The following is a 23,840-nucleotide window of genomic DNA, read 5'->3' as shown; positions in this document are numbered from 1 at the left end:
CACAGCTTGAAAATCTCTATTTTAAAGCATATGATTGACAGCATGGGTTGAGATTAGCTTCATCCATGCATAGGAGTTATCTCCATGGCAACTGTCACTATAACATCAGGCCTATGACAGAGGTGGTAAATGAGCTTGTGAACACTGGGGAGGAACACAATGTGTATCTTCCTGGCCCCCATTCTGGGGTGTTCAAGAGACATATCTTGCATCTTGATAAAGGAAGCCTGCAGGTAATGACCTGATGAAAATGACCTATTTGCTAAGAGCCACATTTCAAGCATTCCAACCTGTTTTTGCACTTCTTAACTCCTGTGGGTCAGACTCATATTAGTTTGGTTAATCAGGCCTCACATGGTCACCTCACCTGCTCATACTCCCCAAAGGGCAGAGGGTCCCTACTCCTTGACTCCCCCTCAAGAGGAAATTTACCTTAAGTTTAGAGTATTCCCACCTTAACAGGCTTATGGAAGGGAGCGAAAGTTCATCCAGGGGTCCTCAAACTTTTAAACGGGGCCAGTTCACTGTCCCTCAGACCATTGGAGGGCTGGACTATAGTTTAAAATAAAACTATGAACAAATTCCTATGCACACTGCACATATCTCATTTTGAAGTAAAAAAACAAAACAGGAACAAATACAATATTTGTATTTGCATGTGGCCCGCAGGCCGTAGTTTGAGGACCCCTGAACAATCACTCAGCCTTATTCCCCTTTCCCCTGCCCCATTCCCAGACAGATCCACCGGTGTTTTATCCCCTGGAAGCAGGCACTGCTTTAATGTGCACAAGAGTCCCCTGGGAATCTTGTTAAGATCCTGATTTAGTTGGTGTTATCAGCTGAACCGTCTCCCCTCAAAATTCATATGTTGAAGTCCAACCCTTGGCACCTTAGGAATGCGACTGTATATGGAGACAGGTCTTTAAAGAGGTAATTAAGGTTAAATGAGGTCACTGAGGTGGGTCCTAACCCAACCAGACTGGGTTCATTTTAAGAAGAGAACGCAGAGGAAAGACCCTGTGAAGACACAGGGAGAGAACTGCCATCTACGGACTAAGTGCAGAGGCTTCAGAAGAAACCCATCCTGCTGACACCTTGATCTTGGACTTTAAGCCTCGAGAACTGTGATATCTTGCTTACATCATGGATTAAGTCTGAGGCCACAGCATCACTAAATTGGTAGCTTCAAAGGGAAAATATTTTCAACTGTAGTTCAAGTAGCAAAAGTGATCAAATATTGTCATGGCTGCAGGAGCAGAGGCAGTTAACACTCAACTCTCCGCCTTCAAGGAACGATCTGTTTGTGTCCTGTGTGGAAGACCCCAAACTGCTAATCTCAAGGGCAAAGACGACAGAAGCTCCAGGCTGGCTCCTGCATGGCCTGCCTCAAACCTCAGGGGTAGGGCACAGCCCCTCCCTTTGGACGGTGGTGTTGCCAGGGCAGCCTGGCTTGTTGACACGCAGGGTTGGTGTTTGGGCTGGTGCTCAAGGTAATCCTCTCAGGAACAGCACCCTGCTGGCAGCTTTGCAACCCAAAAGGGGCTTTAGTGGTGACTAATGAAGCTGTAAAGGATACACACAGGTCCAAGAAAATCCATTCCCTAAAGGAAAGGATTCCAACTACGTTTCAGTTGGTGCACAAGCCTTAAGTTTCTGTATCCAATTCCAGTTCTCCCAGGAGACCACGTTCTCTGGTAAATCACTGAGACACTGGCGGCGCCTGGGATGGGGGAGAGGAGCTAATGCCCCCAGAGGGCCGTGCCCAGGTGGGCCTCTCCTTGATGCAGGAGATGCACTCAGAGCATTTCTGCTGTCTCCGAGCGCCCCTTCCCTTCCATTAGCCTAAAACTCCTGGGGCACTTCCCTGGGTCTGCCTGACAGAACCTGGGCATTTCCCTGGCCTTTCCGTTTACCTCAGCTACCCACCTCTCAGTTCTATTTCCTTTGTGTCTGACATCTGTCTCCCTGCCACGGACGCCCTGAGGGCCCTAACGGCCCTTGCCTGGATTCCTGCAGCAGTCTGCCTGCCCCTGACCTTGCCCTCAGGCCAGCTCCTCCACTTTGCCGCCCAGACAGTCTTTCCAAAAGGTAAAGCTGATGCCAGCTCTCAGCTTAACTTCCATTCACACCACCCCTCTTCCCAAGATGTTTCCAGATGACAAGTTCCCAGGACTGCCAGAATTCTGAGTTGTCAAGAAAAGCCAGAAATCTGGAGTTTTATGTGAATTCCCACATCCTTTTTTGTTTGTTTATTTTTAGAGTTTTTACAATAGACACATTTTAAAAATTATAAAACATTGCAATAAGTCTCCCACCCATTTCTGGCCCCAACTCCCGATCTGAAGAGGCCACCCCTGTTAGCAATCTCTTCTGGAGCCTTTCAGACACAGACATACTTTCACACACACATACACTGGCACCTTTTTCTTATACCGATGGTAGCCAATTTTTTTTTTTTATCTTGGTATAAAGTTTTAAAACTCTGAGGGTCAAACAAGACACATCTGCATCCGTGGGTCATAATTCATGTAAGCATGACAGGAAGTTCCCTGAAGACAGGGCTGGTACTGTCTCAGCATGCCCCTCTATACCTGGCATGAGGCTTTGCACACAGTTGGCACTCCGTAAGTGCACTGCTCTTCCACTGACACAGCTATTAAGCACCACTCTGCGTCTACTGCTGACACAGACTTCCAGGTGGACTGTGCTGTGAGCTACCTCTGAGGAAACGCCTGGGGACAGCGAAGTTCGGTCAAGTCTCCAGCCCTGTGGAATCATAATCAGAACTCAGCTCTATTTCATTCATGTCTGACATCTGTCTCCTGTCTATAGGTTCAGAACCTGCTCACCTCCCATCTTTCCTGGTTACCTGGGTCTACAACACATGGACAGAAATAGCAGATCACTCCCTGTTCCTGGCTCGTGCTGACAGCCCAGCGCCAGGCAGAGTGCTGACACCAGCATTCCCAAGCCAGCTGTCATTCCCAGAAGCGGGGTTTCCACGTCTTGCCCTCCACCAGGTCAAGGCAAGCCTGGACGGGACAGAAACCACAGGACAGGCAGCCTGCTGACTCTTCCCCAGGCGCTGGGCTGGGCCCGCTGTTAGCTGAGTAAGGCCTTTTCAAGCTTCTTCATGTTGGAAGAAGGCTCATTGCTCAGGTGGTTCGGGGCCCTCTCCTACATTGGATTCTATTCCCTCACTCGCCTGTGTTCACAGGTTGCCTCTGGCTGGTCAGCCTGCAAGAGGGTTGTGAGACAGGATGAACTATTTAGTTCATGATAAGGCGGTCCCCACGAGGAAACATAAACTCTTATCACATATTCTCTCCCTCACCCTTTGAGGTAATGATTTCCGATAAGTTTTTGCAGACGCGGTTGGTTTTCCTAGGCAGCATGCTCCCCTGGGAAGGGCATAAGCAATTTCCCTGGAACAGTGCGGTGACGTTGCCCCTTTCTCTCCCACTCAAGAGACTATTCTGGAATACAACGGGCCCTTGTTTTAAGATTCACCTTGAATTTATTCTAACTGTAGTGTGATACGAATCTTACTTCCAAAACTCAGGTGGGAAAGACTTGTCATATTCACTTTTTTTCTCTTTAAGTTACCTTGGGCTTGGAGACCTTGTCTTCTGTGCTGGTGGGACAATAATATTGGTGGTAGTGGGTAGGGCTTGGGAATCTGCTCTGAAGCTGGGAATCCTAGACAAAGGCTCTAAGCCACTCCTCACAAGTCCTGCCAACTCCATCTGTAATATCTGGAGTCCACTAAGCTCCATTCCCTCCCAGGCTCCAGGCTTCTAGAAAGTATAAGCCAGCTTGGCAGCACAAACAACACATGCATTCGGCCCCCAAGCCAAACCTTCCTGAGGCAAGGCTGACTTCCTGCTCGAAAACAAGAAATAAGGGAAAAACAAACTTCATGCTATAATAGCTCGATAGATATTGTCCTGCCACTAATTTATAATTGAGTAATTGTTCACAAATCAGTACATCACACAGTTTAGGACTTTTCACAGTTTAACTGTGCCACTCACACATCACAGCTTATGAGACAGACATCGCTGTTGCTTTGCTCTAAGATACATGGTAACTGGCCCTGGCCAAGTAGCTCAGTTGGTTAGAGCATTGTCCTGATACTCAAAGGTTGTGGGTTTGATCCCAGGTCAGGGCACATATAAGAATCAACCAATGACTGCCTAAGTAAGTGGAACAACAAATCAATGTTTCTCTCTCTCTAACATCAATAAATAAAATTTTTTAAAGTACGTGGTAGCTCTAAAATAGCTAAAAAATATCCTCACTCCTGCTTTATTTCCTCCATTCACTGATTATCTTCAGAAAACAAAGTAAAACAACAACAAAAAAACCCACCTTCTCCCAGAGGAAGCAATTTCTAGAAGATTATCAAAAGGGGTATTGCCCAGTGCCCCAATTAACGGTACCAAACCCAGTCAATGATGAGAATGCAAGCATAGCCTTATTATAATTAGGCTATGTTGATTAAAGTGGGAACAGAATTAAGACCATTTCTGTTACTGAAACTATCTTCTCCACTTACTCAGCACTTTCTTACACGCAACTTAGTTTTCCACATTAATGACTGGGGACAGAGTGAACTATCACTGAAAGGCATCTAGCTTATGAGAGGTCTGAGTGGACAATATGGGGATTGGCTTTTAGAAGATTGTTGCCTTGCCCTAGCCGGTTTGGCTCACTGGATAGAGCGTTGGCCTGCGGACTGAAGGATCCCAGGTTCGATTCCGGTCAAGGGCATGTACCTTAGTTGCGGGCACATCCCCAGTAGGGGGTGTGCAGGAGGCAGCTGGTTGATGTTTCTCTCCCATCGATGTTTTTAACTCTCTATCCCTCTCCTTTCCTCTCTGAAAAATCAATTATATTATATATATATATATATATATATATATATATATATATATATATATATATATATATATATATGATTGTTGCCTTCATGTATTGTTATAGATAGTATTTGGGCAGGCATGTAACCACTTGAAGTAGCAAATTGGGAACCTTCAGGTTCAAGTTCTTCAGGGTGTTTATTCCAGCTGTGTATTACCTAAGACCTCAGCGGCTGGCCAACAGGCTGATTCTGTAGCTGATACCACTGCTGGAACATATGACCCTGGCTGCCCTCAGCCTCCGCCGCCAGCAATGCTTAACGCCCAGGTGAGAACCGTGTCTGTCTAAAGGTTGCCCACAATGAACTAATGCTCAACCATTTATAGGAATAAAACTTCTGTGAACATTCATGCACAATTTTTTGCATAGACATATGTTTTCAAATTTCTGAAGGTTCAAGTACTTATAAATCACCTATTAATATTAAATGATACATAATAATTAAATGACACTGAATGATACATAATTAAGGTTTCTTATTCATTAAAGAGGTTCCCTAAGAGCAGCAAACCTGTTTCCTCATGGTAATTCAGGTGTGATACAGAACACTTGGTAGGCCTAAAGAAATAAAATGGCACTATTTTAAGCCCAGAATTTCTGCTAATTTACACAAACCTTTCACCAAATCAGTCTGAATGAATGATTTTATTAATTTTACTGTCTCTATCTAAAAATAACTAGGGCCATTATGTGGTCTTCAAAATTTCTCTCTTCCTGTTCCAAAAGAAAAACCTATCATTTAAGTTCACATACAGGGAGAGACTTGGAATGTAGAATTTGACTTATAATTCTTGTGAATATAGAACCTTGGACTGTGCTGTGACTTACCTGTTTGGGTTTACCTAATAAAAGTTTAATAAAGCCCAGCAGGTGTGGCTCAGTGGTTGAGCGTCGACCTTTGAACCAGATCTCAGTTCGATTCCTGGTTAGGGCACATACCTGGTTTGTGGGCTCAATCCCTAGTGTGGAGCATGTAGGAGGCAGCCAATTGATGATTCTCTCTCATCATTGCTGTTTCTCTCTCTCTCCTTCTCCCTTCCTCTCTGGAAGTCAATAAAAAATAAAATTATATATATAAATATATGCTGCATTTAAAAAATAAATTTTGGGTTATATAAAAACTCACGTATTAAAGGGAGTTTAATACGTGAGAGTTTGGGCTCACATTTAGAGCCTCCACCAGTAGACCATCATGCAAATAACTGTTACAAGGTTCTTCACCCACCGGCACCATTCCTTCAGAATGGTCTGCTTCTCTCCCAACGCCTGCAGCTGGCTTCTCCAGCAAGCCTCATCATGGCCTTTGAATTTGCTCGTATGCTTCACAGAAATTTAATATGGAAACAAGATGCTTCTTTGGGGCAGCTGCTGAGGCCACTTGTAGAGAAGAAACCACACTAATAAGAAGTATGGTTGTTTTCACCAACGGAAAATTACAACTTTGCTTGGTTTCGATCCTTGGCACCAAGTCTTGGGTTCCTCATCACTGAATAGACTCTTCCTACTTGGCTTTCTCTCAGCCAGTGTCCTGGCACACTATCAGAGGGGGGATAATTAGAAAGAAGTGTCTTATAGGGATGAGGAGCGCTGGTAGCTTACCACATGGGGATAATTGTGGATCTTCAAACGAATCCCGGACCAGACAGCAGCGTTGTCTTCTTGCTTACATAGACTCTATCAGTGTTCACACCTCCCGAAACATGTGCACACTGAGAGCTGGAATGCTTGCTCAGCTTCCCTCCTCCTCAAGGGAACCTTTTAGTGATTCTTGGGTATAAGAGCAGTGACCCAGCTGTCGTTAGCCCCAGAGAATTTTCCATGAGTGTCCGCATCCAATCAGAGTTATGTTGCTGTGGGATATAAGGTCCATCTTATTCTTAGTTCACTCATGATTCAGGTAATGTGAGTGTGTGGTGGGGAGTAAGAAACAGCTTTATTCTTTTTGGGACTCTTGCTAATTGTAAACATATCAAAATACATACACGTAAGCATCTTACATTTCACCTTTCTGAGGCAACAAGTGTACTATTTTGGCAAGCATTTCTATTAGTCTCTCTGTTTGATGTGTAGAATTATTCATATAGCCTTTCTCAAATATATTGGTGAGCATGGTGCTAATTTGTGCTCATCCAGAAGCTGACCCTGAAACAAGGACTGGAAAGGAAGCAATTCATTTGGGAGGTGTGGCAGACAGTAATGGGGAGTGGGGAGGAAATGGAGGCGAAGGCAGCCAATGAAGGGTGGCTATCGTTAGCTGGTAGTGTGGTGAATGGAGCTTCATCCCACAGAGAAACTCTTGGATGTGGTGTAGAACATGTGCCTCAGACACAGATCATTTGAAGGGCAAGGGCAAGGGAGCTGGAGTTTTTAAGCTCAGGTCCTACTGGCTGAGGCTGCTTCCAGTGGGTGTCCCTTCTGAGCACTTCTGGCCTAAACAGCCTTCCAAGACCTTGGAGAAAGCCCCACAGGAAAGACCAGAAGATATTAACTGGTGGAGGGCAGCCACACACATACACACAAAGGTGGTATTGCTGGAAAGATGTGCCAGGCACTGTTCTAGATGCTGAAGATACAGCAGGAAACAAAACAGAGAGAGTTTTGCCCTCATGGAGTAATCCTTCTGTTGGGGAAACAGATAACAAAACAAGGCAAATAAGAAACATAAGGGGTGTGTTACAGGGTGACAAGTACTGGGGAGAAAATTAAGTGCTGAGAAATCCTGGGGAGGAAGGAGAAGCAGTTGTTTGCAATTAGCAAAAGGGAGATCAGAGCAAGCCTCACTGAGAAGGTGACACTCAAGGAAAAGACCCAAAGGAGGGGAGGAGAAGCCCAGCACGAGGTTGTCTGTGTGAGGAAATAGCAATCACAAAGGCCCTACAGCAGGAATGTCCCTGGTGTGTGTGAGGAACTGCAAGGCTAAGATGCTGATGCTGAGTGGAGTGTGTGTGTGTGTGTGTGTGTGTGTGTGTGTGCGTGCGCGCGCGCGTGTGCGTTGTGGGGGCAGGAGGGGGTGGGCGGGCAGAAGAGGCTGCAGAGCAGAAGCTTGTTGACACTAGGATGCCTTAGGCTCCTTTCTAGAATGGGACTTTAAGATCCTGGGAGAGCTGGAGCAGATGACTGAGTCTGACTTCAGTTTTCACAGAATCACTGGCTGCTCTGCTGAGAATGAACTAAAGAGGGCTAAGGGCAGAGGCAGGGGGAACAGCAAGGAGGCAACAATCCTCCAGGGGGTGGCAGTGGAGGACGGAGAAGTGTTTGATTCTAGAAATATTTTAAAGGTAGAGCCAAGGTAATTTGTGGGCAGATGGGATGGGAGAGAAAGCAAGAAGTCAATGGGCTTGGCCTGAGCAACCTGGAGAATGAAGTTGCCTTTTCCTGAATCAGGGAAAACTTCAGGAGCGTGTGTGGGGTCAGGGGTGACTGGGAACCTGGCATTGAGCATGTTAAGTTTGTGTTGTCTGCTAGACATGGGCTGATGTCAGCAGGAAGTTGAATGCAGGGGTTTTGAGTTCAGAAGAGGTCCAAACTGGAGATAAGTTGTAGAATTTCTCAGCATATAGATGGTTGGAGCCACGAGACTGGTCGAGCTCTCCAAGGGAGAAAGCTAGAGAGAAAAGTGGTCTGGGACTGACCCTGAGCAAAGGAGACTGAGAAAGAGCACACACAGTGTGGTGTCTTGAAAGCCAAGTGCAGAAAGTACTCCTAGGATTGGGGAGTGGTCAGCTGTACATACATGTGTACATTGCTACATTTATACAGATGTACATACAGAAGCACTCTCTGTTATACAGATATACATATACACACGGGTAGTTTTAGATCAGTAGTATTATACTAAGTCTATTAGGAAGCGTGCTCCGTGGTAAAAAATATCTGTCTGCGGTATTTTAATGGCTGCATAGTATTTCATTGTGTACATGTACCATAATTATTCTTTCCCTATAAATACTCTTCCCACTTATAGAATTCTAAATTATATAGCAATGGACATCTTGTGCATTCAACCTTTCACACCCATGTGATCATCCCCTAGAAGTGGGGTTGCTGTATGCAAAGTATACATGGTCTCATTCAAGACTCCTTCCTGGCAGTTCCAATAATCTGAGATACATTCAATATGGAACAGCCACTGGCCTCAAGGAAGAACCACTGGGATGTCATTCCAGATAGACCCCATTCCACAGGTCGCGAGGACACAGGGCAGCCATCCGGGGAATCACTGTTAGAATTAGGGCAGAGGTTTAGGTCAAGTCAGAAAAGTCCATAACAGAAAGCGATCTGTCAGTACCAGCCCTCAGCCTAACTAAGGAGCTGCAGCCACTCCTCAATGGAAAAGCACTCCATCTGCACACAGAGCAGAGCAACGCTACAGGCCGACAGGCTCTCGGGCAGAGCCACTAGGAGCTTATTATGTCAAGAGCAAACGCAGCAGACACAGGCAGATGTGCCTTTTGTGAAATGACTGTAATTAACTCCCTAACTTTCTCCACACTTTATTTTTGCTGGCTGGTTTTGTCATCGTGCTGTTAGAACAAGCCTACTACATGCCGCAGATTTTTCTCCTTTACCTTGTCATCCTGAGCAGAAGTGTAACTCCATCACCTGTCTGGGCAAATACTGGGTCTTTGTCTGGATGGTGTCAGAACATCCTGCACTTCAACGATAGTCTTAAAAATAACATCAACCGCAGCCAGATAATTGTGTGAAAGCCTCCTGGAAGTTCAGGACTTTAAGGTACAATGTATTTAGTCCCGTATGTCCTCAATGCAGGCAAATGCTCTGAAATACCTTTCAACTCAGAAGGAAAAGGGACACAGAGCCATGCCTTGGACCCCTTAACTGCCATCTCTGAGTGTCTGTAAAAGCATTCAACCTGGACTTATGACCCAACGCTGGTGCTTAACCCTTGGAAATCATAGCTCAGCGACACACATCCAGGGAGAGCCACTTCCTGGCACTGGTTCTTAACCATTAAAGCAGACCACAAGAATGTTTCTGATAGTCTGAACTTTTAAAAAGCTTTAGATCTGTGTGATCTGGCCACATGCTCTTCAGTTCCTGCAGTCCCTGGGCTTTACCACGCGACACCCCTTTACCATGATAGAGCCCCTCCACACACACCGACTCAGCCACCAACACCGTCTCCTCCCTCTCTGCTTCACGAAGGATGCCCAGTCCAGCCAGCAGGTCAACAGAGAGGGCTTTTTTGTGTATCGTGGCCGAGATAAAAGTCATTTTATCCCAAGGATACAGCAGGTAAAAGGCAGCCTACAGAATTTATGCCAAATTCCATTCCTCCAATGACCTTATTTCATAGCTGATTTTAAGATAATTGCCTCCTGACCCATAAGCCTCTGTATGATGTTCAAAATCAGAGCCTGGGAGTGCACGCCACTTGGTCTTTCTCCTCGGCCCGGCTCCGCGCAGGCTGTCTGCGGCCTGCCCTCAGAAGGCTATGTAGTAGTGCTCCATGGTGCTGACGATGTCGCTCTGGTCCTCCAGGAGCTCCAGTACCTGCTGCAGCACAGGCTCACTCAGGCCCGGGTTCAGGCTCAGGCGAGCACAGGCCAAGATGTGCCGGAAGTGGCAGCCCTTCTCCATGTCTGTAGGAAAAAGGCAGTTGGCTAAGCTTGGACATACCTGTCAGACCTTCTTCCCTCTCCCCTCCCTCTAAACCAAAGCCCTTCTCCATGCCTCCTGAATCAGAACTTGCATCTTAATAAGATCCCCAGATGACTCTTATGCATGTTAAAGTCAGAGATGCACTGGTCTAGATTATCAGCAAAAACAAAACAAAAAACCCTGTTCTCAAGCCCATCTATAGACCCACTGCTCAGGACTCAGGCCTTCAACTTTCAAGGATTCCCAATCAAAAATTTTATATCCATAACCTAATGGATTTTTATTGCTTGGTGATATTTTTTCTCCAATGTCATTACATGTAGAAGTGCATGTATTCTGTGCTGAACCCCCAGCTTCCCAGTGGGACCCCGCTCGAGATTAACAGCAGAGTCAGTTTACAGCAGCCTCCATGCTTCCTCATGAGTCCTGGTTGACAGGACTGCCGCGGTGAAGAAGGGACTCCTAGTTTTGGTCTGTTTCATTCCTTTCTGCACAGGCTTCCAAGGTTTGTCTGAGACAGTTGTGCTATAGTAACCTCTTACCCTCTACCCCAAACCAAGACCATTTGGTGTACAGTGATAAAAGTTCAGTGTTAGCAACCTCTTTCCTAGTTGAAATCAGTGATTTCAACTCAAGTTCTGACCACTAGAGGATCATGAAATCCATTTAGTGGATTGTGATTACCATTCTTTTTCATACAACAAACTGAAGTAGAAGATTACAGAATGTACTGCATTGTAGGTAGGATAAATCTTATTTTGTGAAACAATTTCTAAATAAACATAATTTGTATCTACCTATCTATCTATTGCACTATAATTATATAATTTATTGGGTCATAATGTAAAATGCATTTATAACTCCTGAGTTAAAGTCAAACTGCATTAACCAAACCCTCCCCAGTTTTCACTTATAGCCCCATGGCAGGGCCAGGTTTGGCCTCTCATGCTCCACACAATCACTGAATGCTTCAGATGAAAAAAATGTTTTAGGTTCCAGGAAGGCATCTGAAGAGGTATTGTGGTGTTAGGCAGAGCATGGTTTGGAAGTCAGTGCACCTGATGACTTTGGGCAAGTCATAGTACCTTCAAGTTTCAGTTTTCTCACCTATGGAGAGGGAGGCTGGGGAGGGAGTGGGGGCACTTGTGAGGTCCTTTCCAGCTCAAAGGGTCAGAGACTATCGACGGCCTAGGCTAACAAAGACTTGCTAAATTCTGACCTCTAGTGGCTCTATCAACTCATTATTCCTCCCTGTTGGGGTTACTGTTAGAAAACTTGCCACCTTCACTTACCTCCTCCACATTTGCAGCCTGTTTCTTCAACATTCATTTGATAAAGATTTCTGAACACCTACTATGTGTGTGGTGTCAGAAAAAAAGCAGCAGATAAAAGAGTGCAGATGGAGAGCTGACCCTGGAGTCCAACAGACCCAAATTCAAGTCCAGGCTCTATAACTGGGACAAAGTAGTTCACATCTCAGTCAGTTTCTTCATCTGTAAAATGGCAATAAAATCACCTACTTCACAGGTGGTTGTGTGGATGGATGAAAGGAGATCCGTGGTACGGGCTTCTTACATGGGGAATAACTATGATTCTATTGTATTCATAACCTAAGAATATGCTCATAACCTAGCCTCTGCTCTAAAGAAGCTTCAACTCTTCCCAAAGCCTTAAACTATTTCTTCAGACAGGCCACTCTGCTGTTGAAGAGCTCTGGTAAGGCTGTTCACAAAGTGACCTTTCAGTTACACAGAGAGGATTGGTGTTAGTTCTACGGTAAACGTGTGATATAATCCACCAGTGACGCATCAGGTCCAGGGCTTTCCTTTGTTGGCAGATTTTTAATTACCAGACAGATGCAATAGTTGCCTAAGTAGAGAGACAGATTCCTGGTGCTTCCTACTCTGCCATCTTCAAAATAGCTTTATAAAATGCCAATGCGTTTAATCCTCCTAACTATCATGTAGGCAATAGTATCCCCATTTTACATATAAAGAAACTGAGGTACAGACTTATCCAAGGTCACACAGCTGCAAAGTGGGATTCAAACCCAGGCAAGGTGGTCCCAGAGCCCAGCTCTTTACAACCATGCTATGCTGCCCATCTTTAGATAAATCCAGTATCAGTGCTTTAGGGACCTAAAACAAGCCTTGTATTTACAGTTCTTTTATTATTGTAGGTTTAACCTTTGCTGAGATACTCATAATGACTAAAGATTTTAAGTTCTCCCCCAATCATCCTGACAAGGAAAAACTCAATGTTATACTTTGTATGAAAGGTTAGAAACAAACAAAAGGTCCAGAGGAATCTCTCTATATAAAAGGCTAATATGCAAAGTGTCCCCTCGGGAGTTTGACCGCGAGACAGGAGTTCGATCACTCGCTATGACATGCGCTGACCACCAGAAGGTGGCGCGGAATGAAGGAAGGCCCGCAGGTAGCAGGAAGGCCCCGATCGGCTCTAATCACTAGCCAGGCCTAGGGACCCTACCGTGCACGAATTTGTGCACCAGGCCTCTAGTGGTTAAATAAATGGTCAAATATCTCTTTATACATATAATGGAATGATGTATAGCTATTAAGAAGACTGAGATACTTCTATATGTACTATTGCTGAATGACCTCTAGAAGCCAATGTTATATTTAAAATACTAGTATAAGGTGTGGAACACTGAATATTGTATGGTAACCTTTACTTGTGCTTTTAAAAAAGAATAAACTATATAAATATGTTTATAAGTGCATATAACATCTCAGGAAGGATATTCAGGAACTTAGTAACAATTACTGCCTTTGGAAGGGGGAACACAAAGCTTAGGTCTCAGTGCTGGGAGGAAGCCTGACTTTTCTGTGTGTATTTTTGCACTGTTTGACTTTTTATCATGTGCATGCATTATTCAGAATAAAGTTTGTAATGTCATAGATATTTCCTGTGAAAAGAAGTGGCCACAGTAGACATTCAGACAGTCCCTACAAGGTATTTTTGTTGGCATTCTCAGTTATTCAAGCTCCAGAATTGAGTTCCTGGGAATTTACTAGTTCTGGGGAATGGGTTTATGGCTTTTAGAGGCTCCTACTTATAGAATGAGTGACAGAGACTGTCCACCTGATACACACACTCACCAAAGCCTGTGGATTCGAAGTGGATATAAAACCTGCCACTTTACAGACCCTCAGGTCACAGATGCTATTTGGTTCTCCTAAGAGATAAAGTGAATTTCTTTCATTTGCTTTATCGGGCCCTAGGATTATTTCAAACCATTCTGTTCCTAATACAGATCAAAACTGAGAATCTGGCCAGGTGGCCTGGGACTAGGTTGAGTGAAGGATGTTACATGGGATGCAGCCTCTTGTGCCTTCTTGGTTGAGAAATCCCACATTTCACTGCTCTTAAAAGCTCCTTAAATTGTGGATAGATTGGTGGTCTCCCCCACCCAACTAAAGGATACGTGTTCTTACTGCTTTGAATGACATCCAGAAATACTGCATTCAAATAGTTGGTTGCTTTAAGTTTATTTTAAGATCTGTCATCATGCCACTCTGGGCTCTGACTTCATCGGTTCTTAAAAGCTAAATAGGGCTGCATATCAAACACCAGGGCTAGAGACCTGGTCCAGCTCTACCCAGTGACTCAGTCTGGAACAGGTCCAGGCGCCAGGCATGTGTGGGCTGAAAGGATGGGAGGTGGACTTCTCTGGAGAGAAGGAAAGCAGGATGAGGAGACCTGTGGTCATTAACAAACCTTTTCACTTTCCTTCCAGTGTCATTTGTTGACATATTCCAACATTTGTCATTCAACATAGTTCAACAGATGTCCACAAAAGACAGACTTTGAAAAGTCACCTTCAAGACGGATCAGCTTACACAGGACTTAAAGATAGGATACTGCTTTCTTCTCTTTCTAACTAGTATGAAAATGGTAATGTCTGTTGTCAGACTACCTACAGTTTGAGTTTCTAACCACTAGGGGCTGACCTAGCTCCACTAAAACCAACTATTTTCTAAACCATTTCTTTTGCAAATTATTAGGTTTCAGGATGACTGAATTACACTGTTCATAAACTGTAATGTCTAGAACCATTCCTCCCAACACTGAAGGGCTTGATGTCAGAAGAGAAGAAAATTTGAGGTTTGGGTTCAAAGACAAGGGGCAAGAGTAAACAAGAAAAACATAAACCATAGAGAACATGAGAGCCAGGACATCAAAACAGCCTAGCCCAGGCCCTGGCCGGGTAGCTCAGTTGGTTAGAGCATTGTCCCAATACACCAAGGTTTCAGGTTTGATCCCCAGTCAGGGCACATACAACAATCAATCAGTGAATGCATAAAAAAGTGGAACAACAAACTGATGTTTATCTCTTTCTTTCTCCCTCCCGACTCTCTTGCTCTAAAATAAATTAAACAACAACAGCAACAAAAGTCCTAGCCCAGTGGCTTGCCTCACTGTAGCAGGACCCCCTGAGGAGCTCACCTGTCACGTCCACTCCATCCCCTTGTGAATCAGAATCCCCAAGAGTGGGATCTGAGTACTCATATGCTCAAAAAAGTTCCAAGGTTGAATTTTATGGGTAGCCAAGGTCAGGACGACTGTGCGAGCCTAACACTCACTTTAGAGAAGAGGGACCTGAGGCTCTGAGCGGGCAGGTATCTTGATCAGTCATACTTCCAGTCTCCTGACTCTCCAGCCCTTGCTCTCTGGGAGGAAACATTCCCTTCCAACGCATCAGGACACCTGTGCGTTACACCACTTACGGTTTGGTTTCTGGCAGTCTTCTTGAATGATACGGTGGATCTTTCTGTGTAGTTCTTTGTCTTCCTTGGTTACCTAAATAGGAAAAAAAGTTCGGAGAAAAAGTGTTGTTAAGTAACACAGAGGTTGTGTCATCCAGACTCCCAAATTAGTATTTAAGATAGTTTCTAAAGATTTCATAACAATCATCATCCCTACAGCAACAACATGGTTTTCAATACTTGGCCTATTGTCAAACCAGTTCAGTCGCTCAGCAGCTTGCTGCTCTGTAGCTGACCCAGAGGTACAGTCCTTGGGGGGTGGCTCACTGAGGCCATGATGTAAAGAGAAACTGGAATTCTCTTAACGAGCAACTTTCCTCTTAAATATTCATAACGTATTCATAGAATTTATCTCATTTATTATATTTCTGAGGGGGCACAAGGGACCAAAGTCTTTGATCTCAGCCCCAGGACTCTTTCCTCTGGGCTCTGACACCTGCCTTGCGTTTCATTCGTTTTATTCCTCCTCCCAACCCAAGGAAAAACAAAAGAAATAAAACTGTAAGGAGAAGCTAGCAAGAGAACAAATCTAGCCTATCCCTTGAGACCCTTTTTGTCTTCAAAGGTCAGACTTCATCCCAGCACTGAGACCTAAGCTCTGTGTTCCCCTTTCCAAAGCCAGTAGTTGTTACTAGATTCCTGCATATCCTCCTAGAGATGTTATATGCACTTATGAGCATATTTATATAGTTTATTCTTTTACAAAAGCATGAGTAAAGGTTAGCATACAATACTCAGTGTTCCACACCTTATATTTTAAATCTAACCTAGTTCCTTTCTCAACCAGCTCAGATAAGAGGAAACCAGACAAATGCGTCTCCCTTCATGTTCAGTAGTAAATCTAACAACAAAACAAAAAAAATAGAAGGGGAAAAAGAGGAAGGAAGGAAAAGAGGAAGAACAAAACAAAAGCATGCAAACAAATACATACAGGGTGGGGCAAAAGTAGGTCTCCAGTTGTTCGTATTTTTTATATGTACAAGAATAAACTCTGTTTTGCGTACTCACAACTGTAATCCTACTTTTGTCCCACCCTGTATATCAGGAGAGCTTGTTTGATGGAAATTACAGAGTGACCTGATTTAAGAATGGGGACATTGATATTACCTGCCTTTTCACAGGTTATTGTAAAGATTAAGTTGGGGGAGCGCTGCTGAAAGCTGGAAAGCACTATACAAATAGAAGTGTCTACATTACTGTAATAATTATTTCACTGAGGCCAGGCCCTCAGGAAAACACAAACCAACAAGGCCAGGCTGTTAAGTGGAAAGGGGAGGGGTGAAGTCAGGAAAGAAGAATGGTTCTATTGAGGAAGAGAGAGCAATTATTGCTTCATCATCCAGCACATACTGATTCATAGGAGGAAATGCCCTAGTGCTGCCACACCTCAGCTATGGACCACTGCCCAGTGGTTCTGCTGCTCCTGAGAAGAGCTACTTTCTATAGACTCAGTTGGCCAGCCCTGGAGTCTCCCAGTGGCAATGTGACTGACTGGGTGTGGGTAGGTGCAGTTGGGGGCGTTATTAAGGTGAGCTGCCCATCATGAGCTTCTGCAACCAACCAACTCCTGAAAGGCCATCCCATCCCGAGAGGGAGTGGCCTGCAGTCACCCTTATACAGATTGCAATACCCTTTTCAAAAGCTACTCAAATAGTATTTAAAACATCTTTTAATGTTTAAAATTGCTCAAAAATCAGAAATCACTAGAGTAAATCAATATCAAGAAAATGTCCTATTAAGGAAGCTTCCCCTTGGGAATCATGCCTGTAAATCATTCCGTTTGGGATGCCTCAGAATTTGGATCTGTCTCCAGGACAATCACTTGTAGCTGAAGCCACATCTATGCTCCCGATATCAATGGTCATGAGGAGGCCCGATTTCAGCCTGGCTCCTCCAATACTAAAGATAGGCAGTGAGAGGTGAACTTGTATGAGACAAGCAAGCATTTATATCCCTGGTGAGAATGTCAACTGGTGCAAGTTTTGGGTGACCAATCAGACTATGTTGACAAAAAAAAGCTTAGAGGTATATGCTTTTGCTCCAGCAATTCCTCTTCTAAGAGTCAACCTTACAGAAATATTTACACAAGTTCACAAAAGCAGTTATGCAAAAATAGCAATAGCAACACTATTTGTGAGAGCAAAAGTTGGAGATACCATAAATGTCCATCAGAGAGAAGGGGTTAAAACATTTATGGCAAGTTCTCATAACATGGAATACCATGCAGATGTCAAAAAGAATGAGGTAGATTTTTAAGTAGTAACATGGAAGGATGCTGTGTGCTATTTTGGTGTCAAAAACTTGCTGAGCATTATTTAGAGCAGTGGTTCTTAACTATCCCAGGGGACACTTAGCAATGTCTGGTGACAGTGGCTGCCACAACTTGGAGGGGGGGAGGGGAGGGGCTGCTACTGGCATCTAGTGGGTGAAGGCCAGGGATGCTGCTAAATATCCCACAATGCAAAGGACAGCCCCCCATGACAAAGAATCATTTGGCCCAAATAGTGTTGAGGATGAGAAATCCTGGCTTAGAGAATGATCACTTTTTTTGTAAAAGAAAGAAAGCCACAGGAACATCTATTTATATGTGTGTATGTGTAAATGCATAAATGTCTAGAAGGATATACTGTTAAACGTGGCACCTTGGGGTTCCTTACTTTATGTGCATCTTTAATGACTGATTTTTAAAAACAGTAAATAGGTATTCTTAAGTAATAAACATATTTGCAATTGAAGCTAAGAAGGAAAAATATTAAGATGCAAGTCTCTTACATAGAAGAGGTTATCAAAACCACAATCTTTCTGGTAAATGAATCCTTTTTCCTGCAGGAGCTTTATAGCATTCTTAAATATACTATGAATTGCCTTGGATGTGGTGTCATTCTTAAAATCTGCCTGTGGAAAGAAGAAAAAGGAAAAAAAAAAAGTAAGTCCCATATTATAGCACCTGAGAGCAACTCCCTAGACCAACTGGTTTATGAATTCACCCAACAGGCTTTTTATCTGCTGAGTCAAAAAGATCCAGGTATGCACCTGCCTAGCAGGATGGGATTTAAGGAAGTTTGTTCTGACAGGATCATAACTGATAACTGTTTCACACCTTAATTATGAATTTTTGGTTAATTCAATAATATAAAATGGAAAAGTCAAAGGGACAATCTTTATTTTTTTAATTCACAACTAAAACACTGTATACATATTAGTTCTTTCTTTTTCTTTTCATTAAAATCCTGGTTATAGCCTGGCCGGTGTGGCTCAGTGATTGAGCATCAATCTATGAACCAGGAGGTCACAGTTAAATTCCAGGTAAAGGCACATGCCTGAGGTTGTGGGCTCAGTCCCCAGTAGGGCATGTACACGAGGCAGCCAATCGATGAGTCTCATCATTGATGTTTCTATTTCTCTCTCCCTCTCCCTTCCTCTCTGAAATTAATCGAAATATATTTTAAAAAATCTTGGCTATATACAATCTCTTACTAAGGACTTCAGAGAATTTTACACATACTGAAATAAGCTGGGGATTCCAGCATGTAGAAAGTATTAAATAGTCTCTTTATTTTAAATGAAGAACAATGGCAGTAAATAGCTTTGCAGAGACCTCTCCGGGGGCTAAAGGTGGACAGGGGCCCTAGAGTGAAGCAAGACCACCCACCAAATGGAAGGAACTCAGCTGCTGTCCGTTTGCTGTCTCCTCAATTTCAATGTTTCTTCCTTTCTCTAGGAGACAGATTTGTCTAGAGAGGTAATCAGGTCATCCTATTTCTTATTGCCAAGGAAGCTAGGTTTTCAGCTATGTCCCAGAGTTAACTAGACTGTGTGGTTCTTGAATTGGGGACTTTGTATTTAATCTTTTTATTTTATTTTATATTTTTTTGATTTCAGAGAGAAAGGGAGAAAGAGAGAGAGATGAGAATCATTGATTGGCTGCCTCCTGCACGCTCCCTACTGAGGATTGAGCCCACAACCCGGCCATGTGCCCTTGACTGGAATCGAACCTAGGACACTTCAATCCGCAGGCCGACACTCTATCCACTGAGCCAAACTGGCTAGGGCTGCATTTCATCTTGACCACCTACCCCCTGGCACACAGAAGTTGATCAATAAAACATTTGTGGGATCAATGAAAATATTAGAGAGGCTGTATCCTTCTGTTTATTCCATTAGGAATTTTCAGTTCATTCCTACAACAAAGCAGTGAACAACAACAATTCTCCTTCAAGGAACAGATTTTTTAAAAATGTGTGTGTGTGTGTGTGTGTGTACACACACACACACACACACACACGAGGCCCAGCACGTGAAATCGTGTGAGACCCAGACCCGCCATGCTGCCGAGAGACCCATCAATGCACCACCTGGTGACCGGTCGTTTGGTCGTTCCGGCGTTATGGCCACTGGCCTTTTATAATATATATATATATATATATATATATATATATATATATCTCAAAGAGAAGAAGGGAGAGAGAGAGAGAGAGAGAGAGAGAGAGAGAGAAACATCAATGATGAGAGAGAATCATTGATTGGCTGCCTCCTGCATGCATTGTTTTAATCTAGTAGATCTTGCCAAATGTTTGTGCTTTCCTGGGCTGAAGAGGGGAGTCTGAGGCTCTTTTTAAAATATATTTTTACTAATTTCAAAGAGGAAGGGAGAGGGAATAGAAACATCAATGATGAGAGAGAATCATGGATTGGCTGTCTCCTGCACGCTCACTACTGGGAATCGAGCCCACAACCTGGGCATTGTCCTGACCAGGAACTGAACTGTGATCTCCTGATTTATAAGTCAACACTCAACCACTGAGCCACACCGACTGAGTTAAGACTCTTAAAGTGTACTCTAAGCTTTTCCTTAACAGAACAAGCTGCAGAACCTGGTCATTAGAACATTAGGGCCTAAAGCTGACAAACATTCCACGTTATGACAGCACCCACTCTCTGAAGGGAGAATAAAGCCCAGAAATATTTGACGACTCCCACGAGCAGAAAAGCTATCGGGATGTGCTTAGAATAAACACTTTACCAATCCTCAGCCACATATCTTTTTACTCAGGAGGGCTCCAGACAAAGCAATTTTTAATTACATACATGAGTCCTCTTACTTAGGGAAAACACAACCTAATATAGGCTCCCCCACAAAACTTTATAACTACTTAATCTTCATACTTCTAAGGAGATTCGTTTTATTGAGTCAATTTAATATAAGGATTCTTAAGGGTAGAGTTAATATTACATCTTTATCAAGACAGAACTAAATTGGAAACTAACTAGAAATGTTGTTATATAATTATTCCTGTCATTAAAAAAGACTCTTGGTTATCCCCAGATCATACATAAAGCCTGCTTCCTCCTCCCGACTTCAGTAAGACCAAGCAGCAGGAAGACAGGGTGCCAGGCCTGCGAGCTCAAAAGCAGTTTCAGCTGTGAATAAGGCGGACCCAACAGAAAAGGCTCTCTGTAAATATAAACAACATGTGAAGCTTCCTTTCCAAAAACATTTGCCTCAGCTGACCTCGGGACATATCTCCCTGCTGCTTGTAAAGACACAGTCTCCAGAGTAGAACCTCCAATCATCTCTTCTAGCCAGTAGCTCTTCCTGGCCTGAGATTTGTGTCTTTCTTGTCTTTTTCTAAAGAGCAAGAGCAGACTCATCCGATTCAGGAAACCGAAGCTGCTCAGAGGAAAAAAACTGACTGGCTGAACATGCTGATCCTTAGCAGGCCTCTCCTCATTGCAGGTCAGGAACTGGGTGGATCTCTGAAATATATATATAGTCTTCATTTCCAAACAAACTCAACATTTATCCAGCTGTCAAAGAAACAATGGATTTGCAAGGCCTGCTTATCAGGTTTCTGGACTTGCTAAGAAGAGCCACCATGAAAAACAAAGAAAGGGGAAAGCATTCAAACCCACTCTCCCTATCCCTATCAACTATAACACTATCACAATGATTTTTTTGTGTAGCTTTCATCTGTATGACAACACAAAGTACCAAAAGATCTAGGGTTTCACCATCGCTATAAAGCATCCCTAGTTTCTCATGCTCAATTAAACTGGATTCGATTGAATGACACTGACCTCCCCAAGCAGAGCCATGTGAGGGCACAATTCATAATTGATGGAAAAATAGTTTCCAAAGACAAAACAAATAAAATGCCATATGCATTTCTTTTTAAACATACAGCACTGGGCAGACAAAGTTTCTTCTCTAAGCATTTCAAAAAGATATCAGGGCAATACTTCTGCTTTGAATGGAGGGGCCTTTTAGTCCTCAAGGACCTCAAGTCTCTCTACCTAATGAGAGCCTTTGCAGAAGAGCTGGTTCACAGGAAGAATGTGGTCTTCGCTAAGCTTCAAAGTTTCCTTCCAAACAAGCCAGCAGAATGGTCAGAAGTCCTTGGAGGCCAACTTGGCATTGAGCCCCCTCTAAATGATTAAATGGAAGAAGGTCAATCTTGCTGTCAGGGCACAGCTGGAGAGCTGCAACTGTTTAGAAGTGATGATGGCACAGGACAAAGCGGCCAGTCATGACCCTCTCCGCCTTGGTGTTTCCTGAAACAATATCCCTCATCTCTGTGTACAAAATCATGGGTCATTGGACACACAGCCTGGTGTCAGGAAGAGATAATTAGGTTCATGAATGAAACTGAGAAGCAGTGGTTGTGCCTAGGAAGTTGGATGGGGACCTGATATCTGTTCTGCCAGAGACCGGAAGAATAACTTAAGTTACCTAACAAGGGAATTCAGAGCAGCCCTGTTGGTAATGGCAAAAGATCAGAAAACATCTAAACAATCCAGGAATGGTGATTATCTAAATTATGGGACATGTAACAGAAGATTATTCTATAGTGGCAAATCTATATACGGCTAGGAAAGGATCTATAAGACATACTGTTCAATGAAAAGCTAAGGATAGACTAGTGTTTAACATGATACCATTTGTGTAAAAAAAGGGGGATACAACTACTTCTAGTTTACATATGCAAACTATCTCCAGATGGATATTCGTGACACTAGTAACACTAGTGCTTGTCTCTGTAGAAAGGAGGAAGGATGGGAAAGAAACTTACTTTTAAGTAACTACTTTCAGGGACTATTTGAATTTTTAAAAACCATTTATTCTTCAATTAACTGATATTATTGAAAACCTACTTTCTGACAGACCTGTCCTAGGCCCTGGTTCTAGAGGACAGAGAATAAGTCCGATGAGACATCTGCTCATAGAGAACTTAAATTCTGGTGGAGGAACAGGCAGGTGAACAAATAAGGAGAGATATGAACACAGGTGAGAACCTAGTGAGGAAGTAGGTGGCCCTCAGAGCAGACGGCCAAGGAGGGCAAGAAGGTGACATTTAAGCAGAGATCATCCACTGGTGGAATCAATGAAATAATAAACACAAGTCATGTTACAACAACAACAAATCCAAGAGTTGAAATAAAAGGTAAAGCCTAACACCAAAGTCTCAAATAATTCTTAATTCCAAGCAAATATGGAAGCACCAAACAACTAAAGTTCACCTATAACACTAGGGATGAAAAAATGGGGACAGCTCTTACCAGGAGAAATAAAAATGACTTAAAGCATTTGCTGAAATTTCTACATAAAAACCAGGATGAATACAACTTGGCCTTCATTCAAACTTCTAAAATGCAACAGGTTAACCTTATTCTGAAGAAGAAACAGCAAGTCAGTAAAAGCCTTGGTTCAAGTTCAATAATCTTGGAAGGATAATTACCTCTTCTCATTTATTTCCCCAACATTTGACTCCTGCTGAAATTAAATACCCATCTCAGTACTAAGAACTAAGTGTTATGACGTTTAGACTATTTTTTTTTTCTACCCAATGATCAAGCTTAATGAGATTGAGAGGAAAAGAGCAGGTCCATTCTCATTCGAAATTCTTAAGAGGTCAGTAACCTTCCCAGAATAGAAAGGACATGTGATTGAACCATAGCCTCTATTCCCTGGTCCACCCTGTGAATCTTAATACCACAGTCATGTTCACTCACACCCTACAGCTGCCGATTTGGGGCAGTGGACTCGAATTCTCCCATGGGCAACCTGCACTTACTTGCTTGGAGCAGGCACTATGAATCACAGGCTGATTGGCAAGGGACAGCAGAGACTCCACCATTTCCAACTCCTGCTGGTAAAAGGTCTGCACTCTGTTCTTCATGAGGAATTCTTTGGCTTTTTCACTCAGCAAACATGTGAGATTGGTAAGGTCCAGGACACCTGGATTTTTGCTGGGGAAAGTTATAAAAAGCTATGTAGAAAATTATCAACTCTGTTCCTTTCTGGTGTGTTGAAAACAGAAACTTGGCTAGGAAAAGCAACACTATATTGATGCTTCTGTTGACATAAAGGACAACTCATACTATGGACAATGTGTGGTTTCTTAAAAGGATGAGGCAGGACTACAAGAATTAAGATATCAGAAAAAAAGTCAGGTTGCAGAATAGTATGTAAGATATAATCCCATTTTTGTAAAAAAGCAAATGACA

At 43.3% G+C, this 23,840-nt stretch overlaps 1 protein-coding gene across 4 annotated transcripts in view; it reads right to left on the bottom strand.

Moving 5' to 3' along the window:
* Positions 1–6,837: 6,837 nt before the first annotated feature.
* The window catches only part of STN1 (STN1 subunit of CST complex), a 35,839-nt gene continuing 18,836 nt past the window's right edge, over positions 6,838–23,840 (bottom strand). For 3 of the 4 annotated variants that reach the window (XM_036336081.1, XM_036336079.1, XM_036336080.1), the window contains 4 exons: positions 23,408–23,582; positions 18,108–18,230; positions 15,297–15,369; positions 6,838–10,526 (listed from right to left, as the gene is read on the bottom strand). In XM_036336081.1, coding sequence (XP_036191974.1) covers positions 10,369–10,526; positions 15,297–15,369; positions 18,108–18,230; positions 23,408–23,582 — 529 coding nt within the window. In that variant the 3' untranslated portion in view covers positions 6,838–10,368. The remainder of the gene's footprint in view (positions 10,527–15,296; positions 15,370–18,107; positions 18,231–23,407; positions 23,583–23,840) is intronic. The other variant, XM_036336082.1, reaches the window with a different exon arrangement.

This window comes from Myotis myotis, unplaced genomic scaffold (assembly GCF_014108235.1).
Source record: "Myotis myotis isolate mMyoMyo1 unplaced genomic scaffold, mMyoMyo1.p scaffold_m19_p_15, whole genome shotgun sequence".
Taxonomy (NCBI): domain Eukaryota; kingdom Metazoa; phylum Chordata; class Mammalia; order Chiroptera; family Vespertilionidae; genus Myotis; species Myotis myotis.
Note: the sequence above shows the minus strand (reverse complement) of the source record. Positions and strands in the feature narration are given on the sequence as shown.